A 25,481-nucleotide genomic window follows, 5' to 3' on the forward strand; every position below is an offset into this window, starting at 1 on the left:
AGTAGCACAAGCCTTTGGTATGGATGATCTTTGCCATTTCATATTCTTAAAATTACTTATTTGATACAGTTCATTTGGAGGTGTTTGAAGGTCTGCTGTGGCTTTAGATTGGAGATGCTTCTTTAAGTAAATCCCTGTTCTTCTGATAAATCTTCCCAGGGTCAATTCCAAGTGTTCAAGTGCCCTGGGCAGAGAATGTCCATGGGCCCTCCTCTACCAAGTGCCCTACTTACACCTCCCTTCCATTCCACCCACCCACGTAGCCTCTGTGTGCCTGTGCATCTTTCCTAAGGCTGCCAGCCAGTGACTGGCAACCAGCAGGAGTCCAGGGGGCAGGAACATGGGGGGGGGACACACCATTCGTGTGACAGTCTTACATCACTTCCAGAGAACACCTGGAAGTGAGAGCACTATGCTCTAGAAACCACCAGAAATGTCATGGTTACCCAAGACTTTCCACTGATTCATAGAACAGTGTAAAGTTACTTCGGAGTGTTTCCACTGATGCAATAGTGTCATGCTGATGGCTATATTTACTTTTTCTACCACCAGCTGCTAGAGCAGTAGCAGCCAATGGGAGCTGGGGCTGGAGAGCTCTCTCCCCAGCAGGTTGGATGGCAACCCTAGTTCTTCTTCCGCTTGCTTACGAGTCCTCCCAATTGTGGGATAAAAGGAAGAGTCAGGGAAAGAGGAGCCGTTTAATGGGAAAATAATCTTTATAGCTGTAAAAATAGGTAAGTCAATAAACAAGTGAAATCATACATACAACTAGTAGCTAGCAATCAGATAATGAAAGTAACGAAACTCTACCGTAGCGAGGCTGCACATTTACATCTGCACCTGCGAACAGTGTCTAGCTGGTAATGAACCCTTTTATAGCTTCTAAACAGGATTGGCTTTAAGACAGGTTATACTTCCGGGTTAGGTCTCTCAGGATCAAAACAAATGTGTTAACCGTATAATAACCAGAATGTAGATCTCCAACTCCCAACACTAATCAAGGAGCATTCACAGGGAAGTGAGTGGAGTCAGTGCACACTAATAGGGAGGGGCCAGCAGCGGTGGGGCTCACCTTAGGCTGTCAGGTTCCCCCAGTGGGAGTGGGGGATCTCCTGCTCCCACCCTTTGCCACCACTCACCTTGTTGACAGGGGAGAAAGGCGGGGGAGCAGCCCTCCTGGGTGCACTCCCAGGGCAGTGCAACAGTATCACTCCCAGAAGTGACGACATCATGCCACCCTGGGAGTCAGTGTACACACAAACAGGAGGGAAAAGATTAGTATCAGCCCCCCCTCTGCCAGGAGTGTGAGGGGACCTGGCAACACTAGGCCCACCAGTAGTCCTGGAAGCTATCCTACCTCAGGGAATGCTGATACCATCTCTTAAATCCTCCCTCCTGTTATCTGCAGCCTCCAAGCTGTGCAACACAGCTTTCTTTCTTTTAATTGGCACCACAATGTGCCAATAAAATAGCACTATTTTTCACATTACTTGCAACATCTGGGCAGTGCAGTGATAGCTGTTCCAATCACTTTTTTCTTCTTAATATAGTTTTTATTATCACTATATCATCTTTTAAAATCTGCATCATTTCTTTTTTTTTTTAATAAAATTTTATTAGTGAGTGGAAAAACAAAAGAAAATTTTCCGAATTTAACACAAATAATCCCACTTTTTGCCCTTGCTCTGTCCCCCACCCTTTTCCTCCCCCCTCCCTATTGACTTCCAACAGCTTTCCAACCCTTAACCCTTCTTATTACTTAAATCTATTTCATTTATATTTTCCTACCAACTTTAAATCATAATATCTCTTATTCTAAGCACATTCTTATTCTTTTACATAAACTCCATCAAACCTACTATCAATATAGTATATCTCATATCAATATAACATACCAATATAATATAATATATAGCAGGGATCGCCCTATCTCTTACTTTAAACTTATTCTATTTCTTTTCTTTTAAGCATATACTCCATCAAATACACTATCAATATAGTATATATCACAATAATATATTATATATATATGTTGTATGCTATGCCACCAATGTAGCACAGCACACAACACCACATAGCACAACCACATATTATGTTATAATGTAGAATCTGATCCACTAACCTGCTATTTTATGTTATATATCATATATAGTATACCTCATTGAGATATCTGCTTACCCCTTCTCGTTATCCCATATACTCAATGTAAAGTCCCCTTAAATATTATATTAGCTTATATTATAATTACATTCCCCCTAGATGGTAAGATCCCTTCTCTCTTCCCATTGCAACATAGTTCTTTAAAAATTTTCAAACTGCCACAGTTCTCCTTTTACATCCCACTTCTTTTCCAAAAATTGTTTCAGTTTTCCCCAATCAACAATATATTGTCCTAGGTCAAGATCTTTGAGTTTCCTTGTCATTTTGTCCATTTCTGCCATATACAGCAATTTGTAAATCCAGTCTTCTACAGTTGGTATTTCTTGTGTCTTCCATTTCTGCGCATACAAAAGTCTTGCTGCTGCTGTAAAATCTGCATCATTTCTTAATTTGCAGTTGAAAAGGGAGAACTTGAAGTTTCTAGCTGAGTTAGCTGGAGTTCAGTTCTATGGGGAGGGGGTACAGAAGTTGTTGGATGTAGGATTAGTGGATTTGTTGCTCAATAACATTGTTGGGGTGGACTTCCGGTTTGGGATTCATGGAGGTCTAACGCAGCTCCATTTGCGGAGCTGACCGGACTGCCGTTTTAACCGGCCGGAGGGGTGAAAATAACCCGCGGCCGACTGCTCTCAGGCGGGGAGCAGGCAAAGAACGCTCAAGACCCTAGGGTGAGCTAGATCTCGGATGAGGGGGGGCTCTACTCAAGGAGTCTCCCCCCCAATCCTTGAGGTCCCACCTTGCGACGGGTCGGCTATAATCTCTGCGGCAGTTCTGGGGCCAATTCGGCTGGCATAAGACCTACATACCCAAGCTTCGATCGGGGAGGGAAGTCGAGAGGAGAATTTAAGATCGAAACAGCGATTACAACCCGAGAAAGTTGAAGAGAAGGTAAAGATCGCTATCTCTTGAAACGGGACAGATTGATAAAAACAGAGAGGAAAGAAAGTAGATTTTTAAACTGCAACAGACTAGTGAAAAGGAGGTGAAGACTCGGCAGGAGTTGTATTTTAAAAGAGACTAAATTTAAAGAAGTTATTGCAAAAATCGGACTATTGTTTTGAATACCTGTGGTTTTGGAGCTGTGGGAAAAAGACACCATCGCGAGACCTGCTGTGGGAAGACGGGAGACAGGAAGTGCGTAACAACAATAGAGTGGCTGGAGGGAAGCGGCCCTTGCCGACGGACAGGAAGTAGGGAATCGCCATTTTTGAAAAGGGAAGGGTCGCGGCTTCAGCGGAAGAGGAAGTAGGCCATCTTGGATTACAATAACATAGAGAAACCATAGAGAAAAGACGCCCGACATTTTGGATACAAAAAATTAATTTTGGCAAAGATTGGGACATTTGAAAAAAAGGAAAACGTTTAAACATACGCCACGGAGCTAAGGAAGAGAGCAGATTCGTGGGAGCGAGCCAAAGCAAGCCCCACGATGTCGAAAAAAGAGTGGCAATCGGCAATAGAAAATTTGGACAAAAAGCTTATAGACATGATGAAAGAACTTAAGGACACGAAATTGGAGCTTATTAAAGAGGTCAAAGAAGTTACACAGACAGTAAAGTCGGAGCTGTCAGAAGTGAAAAAAGGCGTGGAAACGATTAGTAGTGAATTACAAGGAACGCAGCAGAGAGTTAAAACAGTAGAAGACGCGATGGAGAATTTAATAGAAACGCAACAAACAGAGATGAGACTGGTGAAGGGGAGGATGTCAGTTGCAGAAACTAAACACATGGAGAAGCAGCTTCGTTTTCGTGGTCTGCCAGAAGTGGAAGGGAAGTCAGCGCAAGAACAGATGACTGAGGTGTTGGCTGATTACCTGGGGAAGGAGGAGGAGGAAATTGTGGCTATCCTAGATGTGGCGTACCGTGTGAACTCGAGAATTGCAACCCAGAGGAAACTACCAAGGGATGTGATTGTGCAGTTTACAACTAGAAACATGAAAGAGAGGATTGTGACAAAACAATTTCAAGATCCATTGGAGATTGATGGCAAGACGATTATCATAATGAAGGAACTGCCCAGATCAGTGTTACTGGACAGGAAAAAATATAGAGTGCTAATTCAAACTTTGAAGGACATGAATATCAGATACAGATGGGAGTTACCGGAAGGAGTGTCCTTTGAGTTTGGAGGGGCAAAAAAACACATCAGATCTGAGCGGGAGATGGAGAGATTTATCAAGGACAATGAAAAAGACTTACCAACAAAACCATGAATATGGAGTGTAATGTATTATCTTGGAATGTAAATGGACTAAACTCACCGAATAAGAGGAAAAATATTTTTCATTGGCTACTAAAACAAAAATGTGATATTGTTTGTTTGCAGGAGACCCATATTAGAAAACAGGATGTAAAATATTTAAAATCTGGAAAATTGGGCAAAGAATTTGTAGCGGCCTCTAACAAGAAAAAACGAGGAGTCGTGTTGTACATAAAAGAGGAGCTGCAGCCAAAATTTGTTATGAGAGATGTGGAAGCTAGATTTGTAGCGGTGGAATGTAATTGGAATTTAAAGAGAGTGTTGGTAGTCGGACTTTATGCACCTAACGGTGCAAAGGAAAGCTTCTTTGAGGATTTAAGGAAGCATTTAGACGATCTTGTATATGACCAGATAATTCTTGCTGGAGATTTTAATGGAGTGACAGATTTGGAACTAGATAAAAAGACTACAACAGCACAAAAGAAAAGAGGACTATTGCCAAAGCTTTTTTTTGAGTTGATTCAACAAGAGACTCTCGAAGATGTATGGAGGAGAGAATATCCTAAAACCAAACAGTTTACTTTTTATTCTGCAAGGCATCTTACATTATCAAGAATTGATATGATCTGGGCCTCAAAGGACTTAGCGTTATGGACTAAGGAGGTAGAAATAATGCCGATGGTAGGCTCAGATCACAATCCAATTATGTGGAAATTTGGAAAAAGGAGAAAAAGGAAAGCCTGGAGAATAAATGAGGACTTGCTACAGGAAAGTGAAAATATGGAAATATTGAGAAGAGAGACAAAGTTTTTTATACAATATAACGTGAATAAAGAAGTACCAACCAGTAAAGTTTGGGACGCGTACAAGGCGGTTGTAAGGGGCATACTAATGGACTTAAATGGCAGAGCAAGGAAAAAGAAAGAGGAGAAAAGACAAGAGATTGAGGAGAAAATAAAGGCCAAAGAAATACAGTTAAAAAAGAGACCAGGGAAAAAGAAAATACATCAGGAAATTAAAATTCTTCAAGAACAGTTAACAGCAATGAGTAATAAAGAATTGGAGTGGAACCTTAAAAGATTGAATCAAAAAGCTTTTGAGGGTGCTAATAAACCTGGGAAATATTTGGCATGGCAATTGAAGAAGAAAAGGGAAAAGAAAATAATAAATAAAATCTGTGAAGAAAATAAAACGTACCTGGAGCAGACTACCATTAGTAGAGCCTTTTATAAATTTTATGCTAAGCTGTATAATAAAAAAGAAGTAACCAAAGAATCAATAGCATCATATTTGGAGAAAACCAAACTTCCAGAGATCTCGGAAGCTTGGAGAAATAAGTTGAATAATGAAGTAACTGATGAGGAAATAAGTAAGGCAATACAATTTGCAAATCTAGGAAAGGCGCCAGGGCCAGATGGACTTACGGCTAAATTTTATAAGACAATGGCCAACGAACTGGCACCATTCCTAAAAGAGGTGATGAACGGAGTTTTTAGGGATCAAAGAATTCCAGACACTTGGAGCGAAGCGAATATATCATTGATCCCAAAAGAGGGCCAAGATTTGACTAACGTGAAAAATTACAGACCTATATCACTACTTAACAATGATTATAAAATTTTTACGAAGATATTGGCGGAGAGACTGAAGGGGTGGCTCTCGGAAGTCATAGAGGAGGAACAAGCAGGCTTTTTGCCAGACAGACAAATAAGAGACAATTTAAGGACAGTGATCAATGCTATTGAATATTATGATAAGCGTTGTGACAAAGAGGTTGGTTTCTTCTTTGTAGACGCTGAAAAAGCGTTTGACAATTTAAACTGGGATTTATTGTTTGCCACTATGGAAAAGCTACAATTGGGAGAAAGATTCATCAGAGCAATTAAAGAAATTTATAGAGACCAGACTGCAGCAATTGTAGTGAATGATGAACTGACCAAGAAATTGACGATTAGTAAAGGAACAAGACAAGGTTGCCCGTTATCTCCATTGTTGTTCATTTTAGTATTGGAGATTCTGATGATACAAATACGACAAGACGAGGAAATACGAGGAATAAAAATAAAGGACTATTCATACAAGGTTAGAGCATTTGCAGATGACATAATGTTAATTGTAGAAGATCCATTGGAGAACATGCCAAAAGTGATAGACAAGATCAAGGAGTTTGGTGACTTGGCAGGTTTCTTCATTAACAAAAAGAAGTCAAAGATATTATGTAAAAACATGACTAAGCAGAAACAACAATTGTTAATGGAAACAACGGACTGTGAAGTAACTAGTAAGGTGAAATATTTGGGAGTTGAGCTGACTGCAAAAAATATAGATTTGTTCAAGAATAATTATGAAAAATTATGGACTCAGATAGAGAGAGACTTGATCAAATGGAATAGACTGAATTTGTCATGGTTGGGCAGGATTGCAGCAGTTAAGATGAATGTGTTACCAAGAGTAATGTTTTTGCTACAGACAATACTAATCATCAGAGACTCTAAACAATTTGAAAAATGGCAGAGGAAAATATCAGATTTTGTTTGGGCAGGCAAGAAGCCTCGAGTGAAAGTAAAAGTTCTACAAGATGCAAAGGAAAGAGGCGGAATGCAACTGCCCAACCTGAGACTTTACCATGATGCAATCTGCCTAGTTTGGTTAAAAGAGTGGATGACATTAAAGAATAAGAAACTATTAGCCCTAGAGGGATATAAAAAAATTTTTGGATGGCACGCATACCTATGGCATGACAAAGTAAAGGTCAACTCGATGTTCCTGCATCATTTTGTAAGGAGAAGTTTATATACAATCTGGAAGAAGTACAGAATTTACCTACAAGAAGGAACCCCTTTGTGGGTGGTTCCATACGAGGTGATAGATCCGAGAGCTGTTGATAATGAACAACAATGTTTAACGTACAAAGAAATAACTAAAACTGAAGTGTCTAAACTTAGAATAAAGACGCAAGAGGAACTATCACCGAACTACGATTGGTTCCAGTATAGACAGATCAGAGATTTGTATAACTCGGACTCTGTAAAGGGAGGTATACGAACAGAGAATTCGGAACTAGAGCAGACCCTTTTTAAAGAGGACAAGAAAAGAATATCCAAGGTATACCAAGTACTGTTGAAATGGTATACCGAGGATGAGACAGTTAAAACACAAATGGTGAAATGGGCTATAAATTTTAATAAAGAAATAACAATGGAGGCATGGGAATACTTGTGGAAAACTACAATGAAGACAACGACATGTATTAATATTAAAGAGAACATTTTCAAAATGATCTATCGTTGGTACATGACACCAAAGAAGATTGCGCTAGGAAACTTGAACACTTCTAATAAATGCTGGAAATGTAGAAAGCATGAGGGCTCCCTCTATCATATGTGGTGGTCGTGTGAGGTAGCTAGGCAGTTCTGGGGGGAAATAATAAGAGAAATGAGTGAAATTTTACAGTTTCAAATAAATAAGAACCCAGAACTCCTGCTGCTAAACTTGGGAATGGAGGGAATCCCAGCCCACCATAGGACGTTGATATTTTATATGACTGCAGCAGCTAGACTTTTGTATGCGCAGAAATGGAAAGTACAAGAAGTGCCAACTATTGAAGATTGGATCTACAAATTGCTGTATATGGCTGAAATGGACAAGATGACAAGAAAACTGAGAGATCTGGACTCAGGGCAGTTTAACACAGACTGGGAGAAGCTGAAACAATATCTGGAGAAGAAGTGGGAGGTGGGAGGAAAACTGTGGCAGTTTGAGAACTACTGAAGTACAATAAAAGTATAAAAGAGAGGGGTGACTTTACCGGGGGAGGAAGAGAAATGTGAATTTATAAGCAGTTAGATTAATTAATTGATTGAGATATATATAGATATGTAAAGGTTAATTGATAGAATATTGATAGAGAATAATTAACGGTTTAAACATGAGGATTGAGTAATTAACAATATTTTTTTTTTTTTTACTTGATAAGACTTATATGCACCAAACTGAATGTATAGAAGAGTTAAAATGACTGACTATGTGATGAGTTATATAGAAATACTATAAAAAGAAGAAATGATTAATATAGAGAGAACAAATTAAATTGTTTGATTTAAATGTGGGAAATTTTTATGGTTTATGACATACAGAAATATTCAAAACTGGAAAATGGGATAAATTGTTTATCTAAAGAAGTATAGTTTGGATGTTTAGTAAGTAAAAGAGTTAAAGATGTACTGCTTAATATAATGGAGAATATATATTTGTTTTAGATAGAGGAAATTAATAGAAGTAAGGGAAAAGGGACAGAGGGTGGGAAAGCTGTTGGAAGTCAACAAAAGGGGGGGAAAGGGAGGGGGTTAGAAACGAAAAATTAGGGGATAATTGAATGCAATGTAATGTAAAAATATTAATGTTCTAACCCAATAAAAATTTTACAAAAAAAAAAAAAAAACATTGTTGGGGTGGGAAGATAGAAAGATGGTGCTATGAATTAATAGTGCAGACTGGCTCATTTAAATAGATATCGGAGATATACCTCCACTTATATTGGTAAATACTGGGAGGGGCAGATTTATAATCAGAAACTAATCTTTCCCAGTCAGGACAAGAAGCTTGGAGTATGTTTGAATGATTTCAGTCATGCAATATCCACTGGTGTGTGATCTTCCATTGTAATTGTGCATGCAGCTAATACAGAAACACAATCGACTGGTTTTAGGAGAATTGCCCCACTAGGGTTAGTGCTTTACCATATGCAATACATACGGTTTTCCCTCTAAAAATTTACAAATGATGTAAAAAAATTGTTCAGCTTATGGTATAAGTGAGATGTTGTAAATGTAAATATGGGAATACTGTACACATTTGCCAAGGTAACACATAATCCCACGCAGAATCAGATATTAATGAAGAGATATATGCAGTTTTTATGGAATCCACACAGTTAATGCATATTTTTTGTTTTTCAGGCCAAGCAAGCAATTCTCGAGATGGATGCTACCTGTAAGTATGTTTCTTTTGACAGTTAAGGAAGAAAGTTACTGCTACTAGAGCTGACTCAAATTTCAGCTCAGTATTTTGGTTGCCTCTCTTTATTTATTCAGACTTTCATAAGTTTCTTTCCTCTCATCTTTTGTTTTATCCATCTTCAAAAAATATACCACTGCTGTTTGGCTACACTGCCACATGAACATGCCATGCTATGTAATTACATCCTCCTACTGTACTGAATATAAATGATGAATTTACCCAACCATAGCCAAGGTGGGAACTTCAGTTAGGAAACATATACTTTAAAAAGTTAATTTAATTTTTGATAGTAGCAATTATATAATTGTCCAGCCAATGTAACTAGAGGATATGATTGCTTTGTAAAGTGAAGTATGGTATTTTTTTTTGCACAAAGTCAGTCTTCAAATAGTATGGGAATGCAAGTTAAGGCAGTTAGCAAAAGCAATTTGAAGCACTTATGTTGTTTTTGCAGTAGAGAGAATTTCTCAGAATGCTTCATCTAATATATCAATTAATACTTAAGTACTACTATTTCTCCCATTTCTTTATAGATCACCCAGGATTCCATTATAGCCCTGAAGGAGAAATGAAAGCATTGAGTAATTCTAAAGAAGGAATCACCCCACAAAGGGTGAGAAGGAAGTCAGGTAATTAAAAGGCTTGCTGTTATATTTTTTTAAAAAACTCAAAATTTAAACTTTTTAACCATTTATGGTGATTGTCAAGAATTGAGATTAAAGAGCATTAAAACCGCTTCTAGACAGAGGAGAGAACAGTTGGCTTAGGTGATACACAGCTGCAGCCAGCTTTGTAGCCGCTCTGTCCAACTTTTTCCTTTGTGAGAAATGCCGCTGGCCAAGCCCAGGCTTATAATAATAAGCCATAATACTAGGGGCTCTCATTGTAGCAATACAGTGTAAATAAGAGTAGCTATTGATGAAAAGTTCCACAAATAGTAGGCTGACACTGATATGCTATTGACAATGCCATGCACTATACTGATCATGCAAATCACTAGCATTTGGGTGCTGACACATCTCCACTCCCATGCACACTAATTATGATGTTACAAGAAAGTGGCGCTGGGGAGGAACCAGAGAGCAGTCCCAGCATCATCCATTAGGTCTGCCTAAGAAGGAGAGTTTAGACTTCTCAGTCAGGATTAGGAAGAGAGTCTGCCTCACAGCTGCTCAGTTGTTACCATTAGCCCACTGGGTTGGGGGTAAGAGAGGTGGTAGCTAATGGTGGCTTGAAGGGCTGCAGGCTGGGTAGATGAAGACAGTACTCTCCCCACTGTGAGGTATAGGCATATTGCACAGAAATGATATGGAACTGATAGTAGCTTGGAGGATGATAGCATAAGATGAGGGATCCTTAGAACTCTTCATCCACATGATTTGCCTGCCTTGATTTCATGTATGCTCAGGCTTAGTGGGCCAGCTAATTTGTGAAGGCAGTTGGCACCGGGCATTGAGAAACTTCCTTTTACCCCAAGACTTGTCCTCCTTTTCCACCTCTCTTGAATCACAACAGCCTGCTTTGTACAGTGATTTCCTTCTGGAAGTCAGTAATGTCCCTGTGTTTCTTTTTTTCAGAGCCCTCATCCAGAGTCCATAAAATTATAAAGCCAAATGGTAAGTTATAGTGTCAAAATATGTAATGTTTAAAAAATGGCACATACTTAGCAGCACATCATGGAACAATAAATACTTAGCACATGTAAGAGTAACTCCTTGTAAATATCATTAAGATTCCAAAGCTATGTTAGTCTGTTACAGCAACAAAGTCATTCATCTGGTATCAGTAAATAGTAAGGTAAATAAAAGGGCATTTCAGTCTCCCAGTAGACTTATAGTTACCCTACTTCAAAAACATCAACAAAAAGACTTCAAAGAGAATATTCAGTCTCAGGCTGCTGGATTTCAGTTCAGACGGGTTATCTTTCTCACTGCAGAAAGTACCACCACCACGCCCAATGTATCCCTGTCATGTTGATAGGTATATAAATGGACGTGGAGAAAACAGTTGGAAATGGGCCATAATGCTATGAAATGCCAAGAATAGCAATAGGTCTGTCACTTCTATATAAACAATAAATGCATAATAGATAGAAGGATATTGGCCCATTCCCAACAGCAGTCACTAGTGTTAATACTGTTTCTTTTGCTTGGGGAAAAGATTGCTTAAAAGGAAAGAGAGTTTTTAAGGAAAAATGGACTCTGATTTTAGGGTATTAGTGGACCCTAATTTTAGGGTAAGTAACATTTTTAGAGGTAGTTTCAGATTTTATTAAAACAGTTTCACACTGTCAACATAAATGTAGAAAAATATCTTTGCACAAACTGATACTTAGGATTATTTGATTTTTTTTAATTTCAGAAATGGATCCCGACATACAAAAGGTAAGCTGTATACCTTTTCCTCTCTATGAACTGGAACTGCACTGTTTTTTATTCAGATCCATGATACTGAGTAATTTTAATTTTAGAACTTTGTAGATACTTTGCTTTTCTCATAATAACTCCAGTGGTATCTCCCTCCTTAGTCTTTACATTTCTCTTTTTTTCCTGAGCTAGAGCACAATTTAAATCCTTTTATATTTCAAAGGGCACAGAGCCAATTTGTGCCTGTGTGGTGCAAAATGCAAATGGCACTTTCACATATAAACATAAGTCTGGGGCGTAATCCGTCAGGAAATTAAGCAAGCCCCATTGAAATGAAGGGAGCTGAGCAAAGTATGATCAGTTGTGCTCCAAGGCTCATCTCTGTCTCCTGCTATGCTACCCATAATGGCTCCCCAAACCAGCTGTCTGTTGTACATCATGGTATATCTTAAGTAGACACGGTAGAAGGATAGTCAAAGAGACCGCTGGTTAAGAAGTGCTACTGCTGCAACCCCTTGGACTAGTTTCAAACCTGTAATGTGCCTAAAGATTGTTGCCTTGCACTTCATGTGACATTCACCTCTCATTGTCATGGTATAAGCCACTTGTCCTGCTCTGAATATTACAGGTTTTATTTTCTAACTTTTATACAAATAAATACTGAATTTGGGCAACCATGCATGAAATTCTCATTAATTTGACTGAGCAAGAATCAAGAAAGGGAAAGAGATTTTAGGCTGTTTTGCATGCTTGAGAAATAGCTAGATGTAATTTCTGCTAAATGACAAAGTTGACAAGCTGCCCTGAGAGATGGACACAAGGATGTAATGGCACAAATTCATGTGTGGGAGGAGGAATGGAATAATAACCTAGAAGAGGGGCAGCACAAAACTTCTGTCCCACAGCACAATTCTAAGCTTAGACTGGAGTAACTCTGATTAGGATTGAACTGTTAGTGTGGGTTGTGCTAGAAAGACACAGGAACACAAGTAGCGGTGGTGTGGTATCCATTGCTATCAACCACCTCTTCTGAACTATCGATAGGTGGTTGCCTGAAAAATTGCTGGTCCCGATGCAACCTTTCAGTGACAGAGTTCTGAATTGGCCATCTATATTAGTATAGCATAAGAATGGACTGGTTTGTTTAATGACATATATTCTTCCCTAAGCGGATCAGTATTGAAGGAGCCCTCCTGTCCCAGGCTGAAGCTCTTCTCAGTCCCAGGAAAAGGCTTTCATTGAATCACAAAGGACTCAAGTCCTGTGAAGAAATCTACAATAGTGACCGAGAAGATAATATTCTTGCTGGCGTTACAGATCAGACAGATGCTGATGATGAGGATGAAACTGAACAGGTAGCCTTCTTTGTTTTTTGAAAGTGAAAAAGACACTCACTGATATATAGTAGTATAATTGAGTATAGGTGTTAGAATCAATCATACCTACCTAGAAGTCATATAAATAATATTTTTGATTTAGCCACTACAGCCTGCAGTCATCATGAGCGATGACTAACATTTGCGAGATACATATTCTTTATTATTCAATTTTAATATCCAAGGATGAACATTGAAGGCATTTTTACAGGTAAGACAGTTTCTGCCATGGATACACTCTGTCCAAACTGATTCCTTGAACTTGTTGTCACAGCCACTGCTGGGGAAAGGGTAGAAGTACCTTCCAGGAGGCTGTTTCTTCCATCACTAATAATAACAATAACAGCAACATTCGATTTATATACCACCCTTCAGGACAACTTAATGCCCACTCAGAGTGGTTTAAAAAGTGTGTTATTATCTTCTCGACCATCACCCTATGAGGTGGGTAGTGCTAAGCAAGCTCCAATGCAGCTGTGATTGACCCAAGGTCACCCAGCAGGCTTCAAGCGGAGAAGCGGGGAATCAAACCTGGCTCTCCAGATTAGAGTCTTGTGGCTCTTAACCACTGCACCAAACTGGCTCTAGTTCCAGGTTAGATAGGAAGTCCAGGAGTTAGTTGCCTTTGCCTCTGTCTACCTACTATGTTTTTATCCTGCTGTTCTTCCCAGGAATTTGGGATGGTGCACATGGTTTTCCAGCTAATTTCCATAATAACATTTTGAGGTGGGTTAGGCTGAACAAGAGTGATTGGTTGAAGGCCACTTAGTAGACTGTGTCACTGAGCAGGGATTTGAATTCTGGTCTCCTTACCTGTGTTAGCATTCCAAGCACAAGATTAAACAGATTTGGTAGAAGCTTCCTGCATATAGCGAATGGAGGTAGGCTATGGAGGTATGGCAAACCTGGCTGGTTTCATAAGGGCAGGGCAGGGCTTTTTTTGAGCCGGAACACCCCGGAACAGCATTCTGGCAGCTCTTTAAAATACCCTCGTGACTAGTGTCCCCAGCATAGCATTGGCCTTTTTTATTGCCATTGCACACTGTATTGACATTTCCAGTGAGTTATCCTCCACAACTCCAAGATATCTCTCTTGGTCAGTCTCCGCCAGTTTGGACCCCATCATTGTGTATTTATATTTGGGATTTTTGGCCCCAATGTGCATTACTTTGCACTTGGCCCGTTGAACCTCATTTGCCACATTGACGCCCACTCGCCCAGCCTTGACAGATCCCTTTGGAGTGCCTCACAATCCTCCCTGGTTCTCATGACCCTGAACAGTTTAGCGTCATCAGCAAACTTAGCCACTTCACAGCTTACTCCCAACTCCAAATCATTAATGAACAAGTTAAAAAGCACCGGACCCAATACTGAGCCCTGCGGTACCCCACTGCTTACCACCCTCCACTATGAATATTGCCCATTTATACTCACTCTCTGTTTCCTATTCATTAACCAGTTTTTGATCCACGAGAGGACTTGTCCTTTTACCCCATGACTATTGAGCTTACTTAGCAGCCTTTGATGAGGAACTTGATCAAAAGCTTTCTGGAAGTCCAGGTAGACAACATCTATTGGTTCCCCCTTGTCCACATGTTTGTTCACTCCCTCAAAGAACTCTAACAGGTTCGTGAGACAAGATCTTCCCTTACAGAACCCATGCCGAGTCTTCCTCAATAGCTTTTGTTCATCAATGTGCCTACTAATTCTCTCTTTAATAACAGTTTCCACCAACTTACCAGTATTGACATTAGACTGACTGGCCTGTAATTTCCCGGATCTCCTCTGGAACTCTTTTTAAAGATACTCAACTATAAGCAAATGCTCAGTCATTACTGGGGGGCAATCAGTGGGAGGGCTTCTAGTGTCCCTTCCCCACTGGCAGACCTTCTGAGGACACCTGGTTTTTGACCACTGTGTGACACAGAGTGTTGGACTGGATAGGCCATTGGCCTGATCCAACATGGCTTCTCTTATGTTCTTACCATCACATATTAAAATGTTGAATTTTTCTGACCTCCTAAGAGGCAGCACAATGCTCCAAGTATAATTTAGTATCCATTCATTGAACTCTTCAACTTAGCAGACTTGGTTTGGGCTGATGGCTTTTCAGTTTAAAGGACTATACCTCACAGCATAACATTTTCTCTTTTACTGCAGAGTACACAACAAAACTCACAACAGAAATCAAAAGTGGGGCGGAAAAGGCTAAACAGTCAAGTTGTTGAAAATGTTGAAAAACGAAGAAGTGTTAATCTCAGCAAATGTGCAATTCAGGTACTTAAGTGAGCTGTGCAGACTTTATGGAAAACCATTTTATTTTGTTTCAGTTGAATGGAGTCAGGGGTGTAAAATAAGCATCAAGAATAAAAATACTCATAGGCTGTGAATAAAAAGCCTAACAACTAGTGTGACTCAGGAGGCTCTTGGAGTATGCATGTAATTCTATATGCAAAATTAGTTACAGTCCAGCTGTTTGTGATTACTGCCCTGCCCTGCCCCCAACCCATTGGTTGATCTTCTGTGGGGCTTCTAAGATATTCTCAAGTTCTGTCACTACCAATGTAGAGAATGATCAGCCACTGAAAGTTGATGATGTTGCTGCTGTGAGGAAGGTGGATGGTTGCTGAATGGGAGTGCAAGTGTGTATGAGATCTCATTCAGAATTTGTATCCTGTGCTAGCTCTGAAGATTACAAAGCAGAAGCTCAGCTATTTCGGGCATGTAATGCGGGCCAACTCACTAGAAACATCAATGATGCTAGGAATGGTGAGTGGAATGAGGAAGAGAGGAAGACCAAAAACCCACTGGCTGGATACCATCATGAAAGACACTGGACTGAACATGAAGGAATTGAAAGAAACAGTCAGAGACAGAAAGGCCTGGAGGGATACGATCTACAGAGTAGCCAAGGATCAGACACGATTAAATGGCTAGGATTGAATTTGGCTAGCTCTGTTAAGACAGGACTGCAGCAAGGCTTTCTGGCATTTTGAGGACTGCATCATTTTCTGCATCATTTTCTGGCATCATAGAGGACTGCAGCAAGGCTTTCTGGCATTTTGCAAGATGGACCAGTTGGGAAGCAGACAGTAGGGAAGTAGTTGGGAAGTTGGGAAGTAGACAGGCAAGGAAGCCTTAAGCAGAATTCAAGGTATTGGGGTAGCTAAGAATTATGGTAGGCCAAGGAATCCAGCAGGCAGGAAATTAAGCAACTCTGGTCAATGAGTAGAGTTTGCAAGGCCTAGCAAGGAAAACAGGAAAGGTTGGGTATAAAGGAGCTAAAACAACAAAATATATTGGATATTTATTTTTAAATTATTATATTCTGCCTTTCCAGTTTCTGCTCATGGTTTTGTGGATGATGGACAGCTTCCTTGATACTTAGCCACTATAAAGACAGAATTGTCATACACCATCATAAATAATTTAATCCAACCATTATAAACTCTTTCAAGCCCAGCATGCTTACAAGAGAAGCTGCCTTCTGAGTGTCTGCATGATTCATTGCTCTGACCTTGCATTCTTCCAACTGTCCTTCACAGGGTGTGTGTGTGTGTGGAGGGGGTGGATATTCTTTCATGTCTGTGTAGCAGGTATGACTTCCTGATTTGGGGGGCACAGATATAGCAGAATTATTTATCCTCAGGATAGGGACTAGCTAAAGACAATTATAGTTGCAAGGGCTTTTAGTTTAATTCCTTTCATGTCCATTTTACCCCCCAATTTTCCTTTTATGCTGGTTTTAGAGGTCTCAAGCAATTTTCTGAAGAGATTAAGAAATAGATTAACTAAAATAAAATAAAAATAAAATAAATATTTTATTTTAGTTAAATAAGTTTATAGATATTTTAAATAGGAAATTGTTTTATCTGTTTTACCAGTAAGTGTTCTATTTACGGCTGTGTGCTGTCTTAAGTAATTTTAACAATGTGCAGCCTGTAGTTTAAATAAGCAATATGCTCGCATTTCCAATCTTTGTAGAACTTGCAAGATTCTGCAGTTGAAGAATCCTCCCAGGTGAACACCAGCCTTCCATTTTCCACCGGAGGAGGCAGTCACACATCTAGAGAGTTCATACCACAAAACAGCTCATTTATGATGAATATATTGGGAAGAACAGCAGCTGTAAGAAATATCTGGACAGACCATCAGATTCGGCAAGCCTTGTTCCCTAGCAGACGCCTTACTCAAGAGACGGTAGAGGATGAAGATGATTATCAGATGTTTGTACCATCCATATCTGCATCCAATTTAGCTCCAGTTGCATGTGAAGAGAGAGTCCCTTCAACTCGTCCTTGCAGTTGGCATGTAGGACTAGCTCATCAGAGTGAAGCCTCCAGCTCTAACTCTCACAGAATTGTGAGGCGGGCTAGCAGTGCTGGTGAAAGGAGAACCTCTCCATGTGCCACAAGATATAGAAAAAATGACCTTAGCCAAAATGTTTCTTGGAGTGAAATAAAGCATTCCAGGTCTGACATGGACAATCTACAGGTTTACCCAGAATCTTCAGAAGAACTGACAATTGATGATGTAGATCACGTCTATGACAATATAAGTTTTGAAGATTTGAAACTAATGGGTCTGGTTCGGAGGGAAGAATCTGATCACACTCCACAAGGATCAGCTAGAGACTCTCTTTATGAGACCCAAGACCAAGAAGTTGCCTTCAAGAAAAGACAGCCCACTTACAGCAGGACCACCATTCCTCCTAACAGAAAGGAAGCCTTGGGGAGAAGCTCCCCATCTGTAAGCTCTCATGATCTAAGGATAAGTGAGGAGAACATCTATGATACCATCCTGCTCCCAGAACAATCATTGCTTAATTTCAAATGTGACCATCTTAAGTGTTCCAAACACAGGAGTTTTCTGGGCCTTGAAACAGATTTTGTATGTTGTGACCATCTCCGACAATTTGTTTCTGAAGAGTCTCTCCAGTTCAGTGAGGATGAAAGCCCGTATCATTATGTTCCATTAGATCATGACTATCTGAATTTACTGGATAGCTCCTCAAATTCTGACTCTCTATCACATAAATCTGCTGCAGATAAGCTATCAGAGGAGGTAGATGAAATCTGGAATGATCTGGAGAACTACATCAAGAAGAATGAAGAAAAGACACGAGACCATGTTCTTGCAGCTTTTCCTGTCTCTAAAGATGACATAGATAATACACATACTGGAACTACTTGTGAATTAAACGAAGATGGAGAATACTCATTATCTACTCTCTCACTGCCAGAAACACCTGCTTTCCCCCAAACTCCATCCAACAGAGTAGCCAGATTAAGTGAAACCAACCTTAGGTTTGAAGAGCCAGCATCATGTAAATCAAATTCACTGTTAAGTCTTAACAGATCTTCCTTCTCCAATGAGGTAGCTTTTGTAAATGGCCTCAGTGAATCTGCCCATCGCATTCTATGCAACACAAATACAGAATGTGGGGACAGTGAATTGGATGCTGTGGATAAAACAAAGAACCGGGTCTTCATGATGGCAAGACAGTATAGTCAAAAAATTAAGAAAGCAAATCAGCTTTTGAAAGTAAAAAGTCCAGAGCAAGAACAACTTTTGAGCCGGCAACAGAAATTGAGGCACAAGGACTTAGCAGCCATTTTGGAAGAAAAGAAACAAGGTGGTCCTGCCATTGGTATGATACCATATTTTATTTTTCCCTTCTTATAAATAAAATTCTTGGATACTTTGGATGAGATTGCGTTTGCTCAGATTTAGCCCAGATTAAACTGACTAAAATAAATCCATGCATATGAGCAAATAGTTCTTTTTTATGAGTAAAGAATGAAATCTGTCTTCTGTTTATACTAGTTAGGGTAGACTTAAACAAATGGCTCTCTAACTGGACATTATCTGTGGTCAAAGAACATGCCCAAGAATCATAGCTTTGTCATACATTATACTCATTAGTGAAGAGAGGTAATGTTTTGATAGCTGTACTAGAGAAACCTTGACAGTATTTGTTTTATTTCACAATTTTTTATTTTTATTTCTGCAATTTTTCTTCTCACAACAACCCTGTGAGGTAGCTTAGAGCAAGTGTGTGTGACTGGTCCAAGATCACCCAGCAAGCTTCCATGGCAGAGAGAGGATTTGAACCTGGGTCTCCCATTCTAGGCCAGCATTTTAACCATTGCACACCACTGACTCAATTACATTGCTAACAATTTGACTAATAAGTTGATATGGGAAATGTCATATTTTGCCTTTCTTTTTCCTTGTTGCTTGTGTAAAGAATACACCAATGCCTTATTTTTCCCAATTGCCTGACATTCTGCTATAAGTAAAATTTCCTTTCCCAAATGCTTAAGAAATGAAAGATAGGGTTCCTGAGTCTTTTGTCTTTCATAGAAAAAAGCAGCTTAGGGAAGAAGGTGATTTTGAACAGACAGATGGCTGGGAAGGAAAGACCCTCCCCAACACCAGCTGATACTTCAATCAGTTCAAAGCTACCAGCAGTGGTTCTATCTGATGGAGAGCCACAATGGAAAAGAATCATGTAACATGTAGCTTCCTTGTGAATGGGGACTTAAACCCAATTCGTCACATATCCAGATCTAACACTTTAGTTGATCAACCACAGTAGCTTGTAAATATGTTTCTGTATACAGCCTGATCATGCACAATTTAATCATAGAATCATAGGGTTGGAAGGGACCTCTAGGGTCATCTAGTCCACATACTTCTGTCAAGACAAGTCTCACCCATCCTATAATTATAAATTTGATTTTTTCTTCCTAAATGCAGAACTTTGCATTTATCTGTTGAAATTCATTTTATTTATTTTAGCTGTTTCCCAGCCTGTCAAGTTCATCCTGTATCCTTACTCTGTCCTTGACCATATTTGCTACCCCTCCCAACTGAGTATCATCTACAAATTTAATAAGCATTCCCTCTATCCTGTTATCCAAATAATTTATAAAAATGTTGAACAGGTCTCAGGACTGATCCCTGAGGAACTCCACTTGCCTCTCCAAGAGGATGAGAAACCATTAATTAGCACTCTTTGGATGCAATCTGTCAACCAGTTACAAATCCACCTGTAAACATCATGTAAGGATGCTTAATAAGATGGTGAGAAAATGTTTAGAACATAGGATATGCAAGCATAGCAGAAAATATCGCCAAGGCTATCCCCACATTCTTAACTATAGGCTCGAGTTAAACTTGATGATGCTGAGGCAAAAAGTCTTGTTTAAACAGGGTGGCTGGGTTTGCTTAATGAGGTCTGTAGTTTGGGTGAGTGCTGCTTTGCCATGCTAATAAAGCACCTGTAGCTGCTCTGCATGGGCAGCAGCCATGTTTAAATAAGGCAGTGTATGAATGCAAACTCCCATAGATTAGTTATTTTGCCTTGTCAACATCACATTGAAATCAGCAATAAATCCCTTTTTAAGGTAAATGGGGATTTCTTTGGATTAAAAATTGATTGGGCTGCAAGTTTCCTTAATGACGTCTACATTTAAGTTTAACATTCATATTGTGCTCTTGTACATTAAGCAGTGCAATTTTTTCAGTTGTCCTCTCTTTTCCTTTTCAGGTGCCAGAATTGCTGAATACTCTCAACTCTATGATCAGATTATTTTTAGGGAAACCTCACCCAAAACACACAAAGTCCCTTCTCAGGAAACATCAAATGTAAGATATTCCTCACCAGTATCAACATCTCAATTAGCTGCTGAGTGTCTGAGAGCAGAGGATTGGATTTTGCACTCAGCTTACAGTAATGGAGAACTCTCTGATTTCTCTGCCTGGCCAGAAGGCACACCACCCCTGAAGTCTAAAAGCTCTCCTTCAGAGATGAGTTCAAAACAGATCATGAGACAGTTGCCAACAGCCTGCTCAGTGCCTTCCCTTCAGACTCCTCCCCATAGATGGAGCGCCATCATAAGTCAGCCCAACAAAGAGAACTTGCACCACAGCCATGTTTACAACTCTTTGGAGAGAAAAGAAAGCAATGAAAAGGCACAAACATACATTCGGTCACAATTGTCATCCTCAGTTGGAGTCATCAGGTCTAGAGAACCAATGAATTATCCACATGAAAAGGATAAGAAGCATTTGTATTCGAGTAGGAACTTTATCTGTGACCAGTATCAAGAATCTGTGCCCACAGTCTCTCCGGGACCTGCAGAGTGTGGTGAGACAAGGCAGATGCCCGAGAGCTGCTCAGAGATGATTCTGCAAGACTCTCAAAAAGTCCTTAGAGTTAACAGACACTCGCTCTCAAATGCGCAAATAGCAACCCAGAACTATTTTTCAAATTTCAAAGATACTGAAGGAGATGGGGATGAGGATGATGACTATGTTGAAATAAAATCTGAAGATGAGGGGTCTGATTTTGAGGCTTCCCACGGCCATCCAAAGCTCTTAGATCCAAAGATAAATGCACAGTCTACCCCTTCAGAAGCTCATGGTGGCAGAAATATGACCAAACCGCCAGACTCTTACCTGACCACATATAGTGAGTCAGATAAACTGAATGACTATCTGTGGAGAGTTCCATCTCCAAATCAGCAGAATATTGTCCAGTCATTACGGGAAAAATTTCAGTGTCTTAGCTCAAGTAGCTTTGCTTGATATTTTCTGAAACTTCTAATGATGCTGTCTTAATTTTGATTTATAGGAGAATAGCCAGTACTGGCAGCATATAATGGAGTAGGGTAGGTCTGCTTCAGAATATACAAGCCCCATTTGCTGAGATAATGGAAGTGCTCTGGTTAGTGTCTCATATACATGACAGGAAGGATTCTGGATTCCTCTTTCTTGCATCCACTTTTACCATTTCTCCTTCTATTTAAATTTTGGCAGTGTGGATGAGAGCAAGTCAGATAGGTCAGAATCTGGAATGCTGGGGAAATAGCACTAATTCTGAAACAGCGGGGGGGGGGGGGCGGGAAAGCGTGTCATATGCTGCATATTTTTTCAGTGGTGTATCTATCATTATACTAGTTGTATATAAAATAATCTCAGGTTTACTTGCTTACAAGGCTGTACTTAAATCTTTTTATACTGAGATGTGAAATACTGTGACTGATGTGCTGGTATTGGACTCCATTAGGGTTAAGATTTCTCCCTTTCTCTCAGCTAAACAGTTTTCCACTTAGCTTTGAGAAGTAAAATGTGCAATTGTGATATAGACCAAAATGGAACATATGGGATCAACTTGGTCAGCATTTCCAAATTTATCTTTCTCAGATTCAAGTTAGCAGAGTAACTAGAAGGCAAATTCCCTGTCTAGAAAAGGCCCCTTTCAGGCATAGGTATATACTTCACAGCATGGAGTGAATCTGGCCCATTAAGTTGAAGAGGTTTAGTTGAAGAAGCTTTGATTGGTTTACTTGTATTTGAATATGCCGAAAACATTCCGTTCTTGAAGATGTGGTGTCTTCCGTTTATCCCATGGATATGTGTGGTCATTTCCTATTGCCAAGGCTGCTGTTATGATACTTTCTGAGACATAGCGTTGGCTTGGATTACTTGAAAACAATACTTCATGAACACATAACCAGTTTTCAGATGAAGGAAATAAACAGTGATGTATGTTTAACTGGGCAGGGGTTCTTTCTTATGCATCACTTCAAGTACATATTTCACTTTAGCCAAAAGCACAGGGGCCTTCACGAATTGTAAAATATCAGTGATTGCGCTTTTGTGGGTCATTCTCTTCCGATCCTCAAACTGGCATCTATATACTGTTCTACTGAAGTGAAAGTGGAAGATTTTGTGGTTGCTGAATTATGCTGAACTGTGTACTACAAATGCTTTTGTAGTATCAACTATTACAAGTATTTGGGGCTTTTCTTTCCGTTCCACCATAAACTAGTATAATCTTATGTACAAAGCTGCCTTCAGTAGAAACCCCTAGCACTAAACCTGCATCTAGTGTAATGGATGAGGAATAACGTACATGTAAAATACTGAAATTAGCACTGTTTGCCTCTTATATAATAAAATATAAATACTATAAATAGTAACAATAGAAATAATGTGCATTATCAAATGCACATTTGATCTCTTTGGATGAGTAGAATAGTTCTGTTAATCTGATAAAATATACCCAACGGAGCCAAATGGAGAGAATTATAATATGTAGCTTTTAAAGGGATGTTTTGTGTACTTTTAGCTTTTCTGGCAAGGAAGCAAGTAGCTGAAACTCACACAGTACTGAACTGTTTTTGAGAATGCAAAGGAAGTTGTGATTTTCAGCTCTTCATGAGAAAATTAGATTTAGAGAGCACAACCTTATCTCTATCATGTGTCTAGTATGCTCAATCTGTATTGCTACCATTCTATTACCACTTGCCAAAAAAATGCCAGTAACAAGAAATCTACTCCCAACTTTAAAAAGTCTAGATTTTATAAAATACAGCTTCTAAAACATTTAGCCAAGATAGCAAAAGAATGCCGACATTCACCAGGTGTGAAATCTTCATATGCACTTGGTAAGTGAACAGTCAGCCATGCCAGGCAGCTTTCTGCAGAAAATGAAACTAATGCAGATTTCCTAATTCTACCAAGTTCTCTTCTAGAAAGTTCAATTTACTTTAGTGTTATATAACTTGGGGAAGGAAGGAAGGTTTTGATGCACAGCCTTCTACAAATGACAAAGATAAGTAATTTTCTTGTTTATTAAAAATATCCAGTTATCCAGCCTCAGGGCAATAAAAATGTGAATGAAATCAAAAGTAACAGTCAGAGAGTCTCTTGCTACACAAAAGAGTGAGTTAGTTTGTGACTGCTTTGTAAGACTGCCACTCCCTTGGTAGCATGAACACACAGCATTTGCCACCTGCCCAAGAGCTTTCCTGAGCACGTTGCTCCATTGATTGCTGCAGACAGCACAAAAGGTGTCATACCAGGGGGAAAATGCAGCTATTCGAGAAGCTGGAGTAATACTGGCAAAAAAAAATTGCAGCAGAAAGATCCAAGTGAAGTGTTGCATGCTGGTCATGTTATTTCACTGTCCGTAGTTTCTGTCTGAAAAGATGATTCCTCACTTCTTTTGAAAAAGTTACATTTGTAACTGTTTAGAACAACATAGGAAAGGTTTGTTGTAACCATGTGACATTGCCTGTAGAAGGCACCAGGCTAGATCCCTCTACTCTGCTCAGTTCCACTGAAGATTTCGATGAGCAAAGTGGTATGATCCAACCATGCAATTTTCATGCTTTTCAGTATAGCAGTACCTGCCCACTACTATTGGACAAAGTTTAAAATAGTCACTTGTTCTGAATAAATTCACAGTATCTATTTCCTAGTTTCTGCATATCATTTGATAATATTTTATTTGATTGCTAGGAGACAGAACGTCTATGTTGCACTTTTTCATGACCCATTTTGTAAGGAATATGTAAAAATATATGTACATGTAGAAGACTTCTTAAATAAAACTTTTTCTGATTTTGTTATGCTTAAAAGCAGAGTTGAAAGCATGCCAAACCTGGATATATGTAAGTAAATGCTGCTTAGGAAAAAATTATTTGCAGCAAAACTCTACGGTGTGTTTTAATAAAGTGTTTGAGATATTGTTTAATATAAGAGTTTTGAAGTTGCAGTTGATCTGTGTACTTTTCTTTTGCATTGCTTCTAATTAGAAAGGGGTAGCTCAGGTACAGTAAACATTAGTAACTCAGGATATGGATCCAAAACAAGCCGTGTTCATATGGATCCCAAACAAGCCGTGTTCATTGTCCATCTTCTGTGCAGTTCCATATGGGACTGCACAAGCACAGGGCTGTCGATCGATGGGGTATTATAGCTAAAATCCACTAGAGGGTGCACATCTCTCCACTGCACATGCTCAGCATTTCCCACCATGCACGCCTTTGGGAGACGGCACCCCCTTAACGCTTAGTTCCTTCTTCACCGCCGGCCAGGAAGGTTCTTGGCTTCTGCTCTGCTGTAATCTGTAAAGTAAGAATAAAAGAAAGAAAGTGTGAATGAAATGGCTGGAAAAGCATTATTTAAATGCTGCACTACTTGTGCAACAAAGATAACAAAAACAGATGAGCACTCCATTTGTCTAGAATGCCTAGGGGAAGTACACAATGTTCAGGCCTGTGAACATTGCTGCAAATGTACCCCTAAGGCTAGAGCCAAGAGAACCATTAGGCTGAAGGTGCCTCTCTGGGAAGGGGCTATAAAAGCCTCATATTCCCAAGATTACTTTCCCCTCTGCTTCTGGAAGTGTGGACCATGCTGCACCAACTCAGTCCTCTGTGTCGGAGACCAAATCCCCATCTTGGATCTGATGTCCTTTGACCCAATTGACCACCTTGGTTCCAACAGTTATGGATCTGTCTTGGAATCAAGAGCGACATCATACACTCAAGACACAAAGCCT

General features: G+C 39.6%; 1 protein-coding gene across 2 annotated transcripts in view; it reads left to right on the plus strand.

Moving 5' to 3' along the window:
- The window catches only part of PLEKHG1 (pleckstrin homology and RhoGEF domain containing G1), a 61,438-nt gene extending 39,338 nt beyond the window's left edge, over positions 1–22,100 (plus strand). Inside the window, exons 10-17 of one of the 2 annotated variants that reach the window (XM_055000877.1) lie at positions 9,318–9,351; positions 9,912–10,007; positions 10,956–10,994; positions 11,740–11,762; positions 12,914–13,099; positions 15,281–15,397; positions 17,105–18,770; positions 20,676–22,100. In XM_055000877.1, the coding sequence (XP_054856852.1) occupies positions 9,318–9,351; positions 9,912–10,007; positions 10,956–10,994; positions 11,740–11,762; positions 12,914–13,099; positions 15,281–15,397; positions 17,105–18,770; positions 20,676–21,715 (3,201 nt within the window). In that variant the 3' untranslated portion in view covers positions 21,716–22,100. Of the gene's footprint in view, positions 1–9,317; positions 9,352–9,911; positions 10,008–10,955; positions 10,995–11,739; positions 11,770–12,913; positions 13,100–15,280; positions 15,398–17,104; positions 18,771–20,675 lie in introns of both variants that reach the window. The other variant, XM_055000868.1, reaches the window with a different exon arrangement.
- Positions 22,101–25,481: the final 3,381 nt, after the last annotated feature.

This window comes from Eublepharis macularius, chromosome 1 (genome assembly GCF_028583425.1).
Source record: "Eublepharis macularius isolate TG4126 chromosome 1, MPM_Emac_v1.0, whole genome shotgun sequence".
NCBI lineage: Eukaryota > Metazoa > Chordata > Lepidosauria > Squamata > Eublepharidae > Eublepharis > Eublepharis macularius.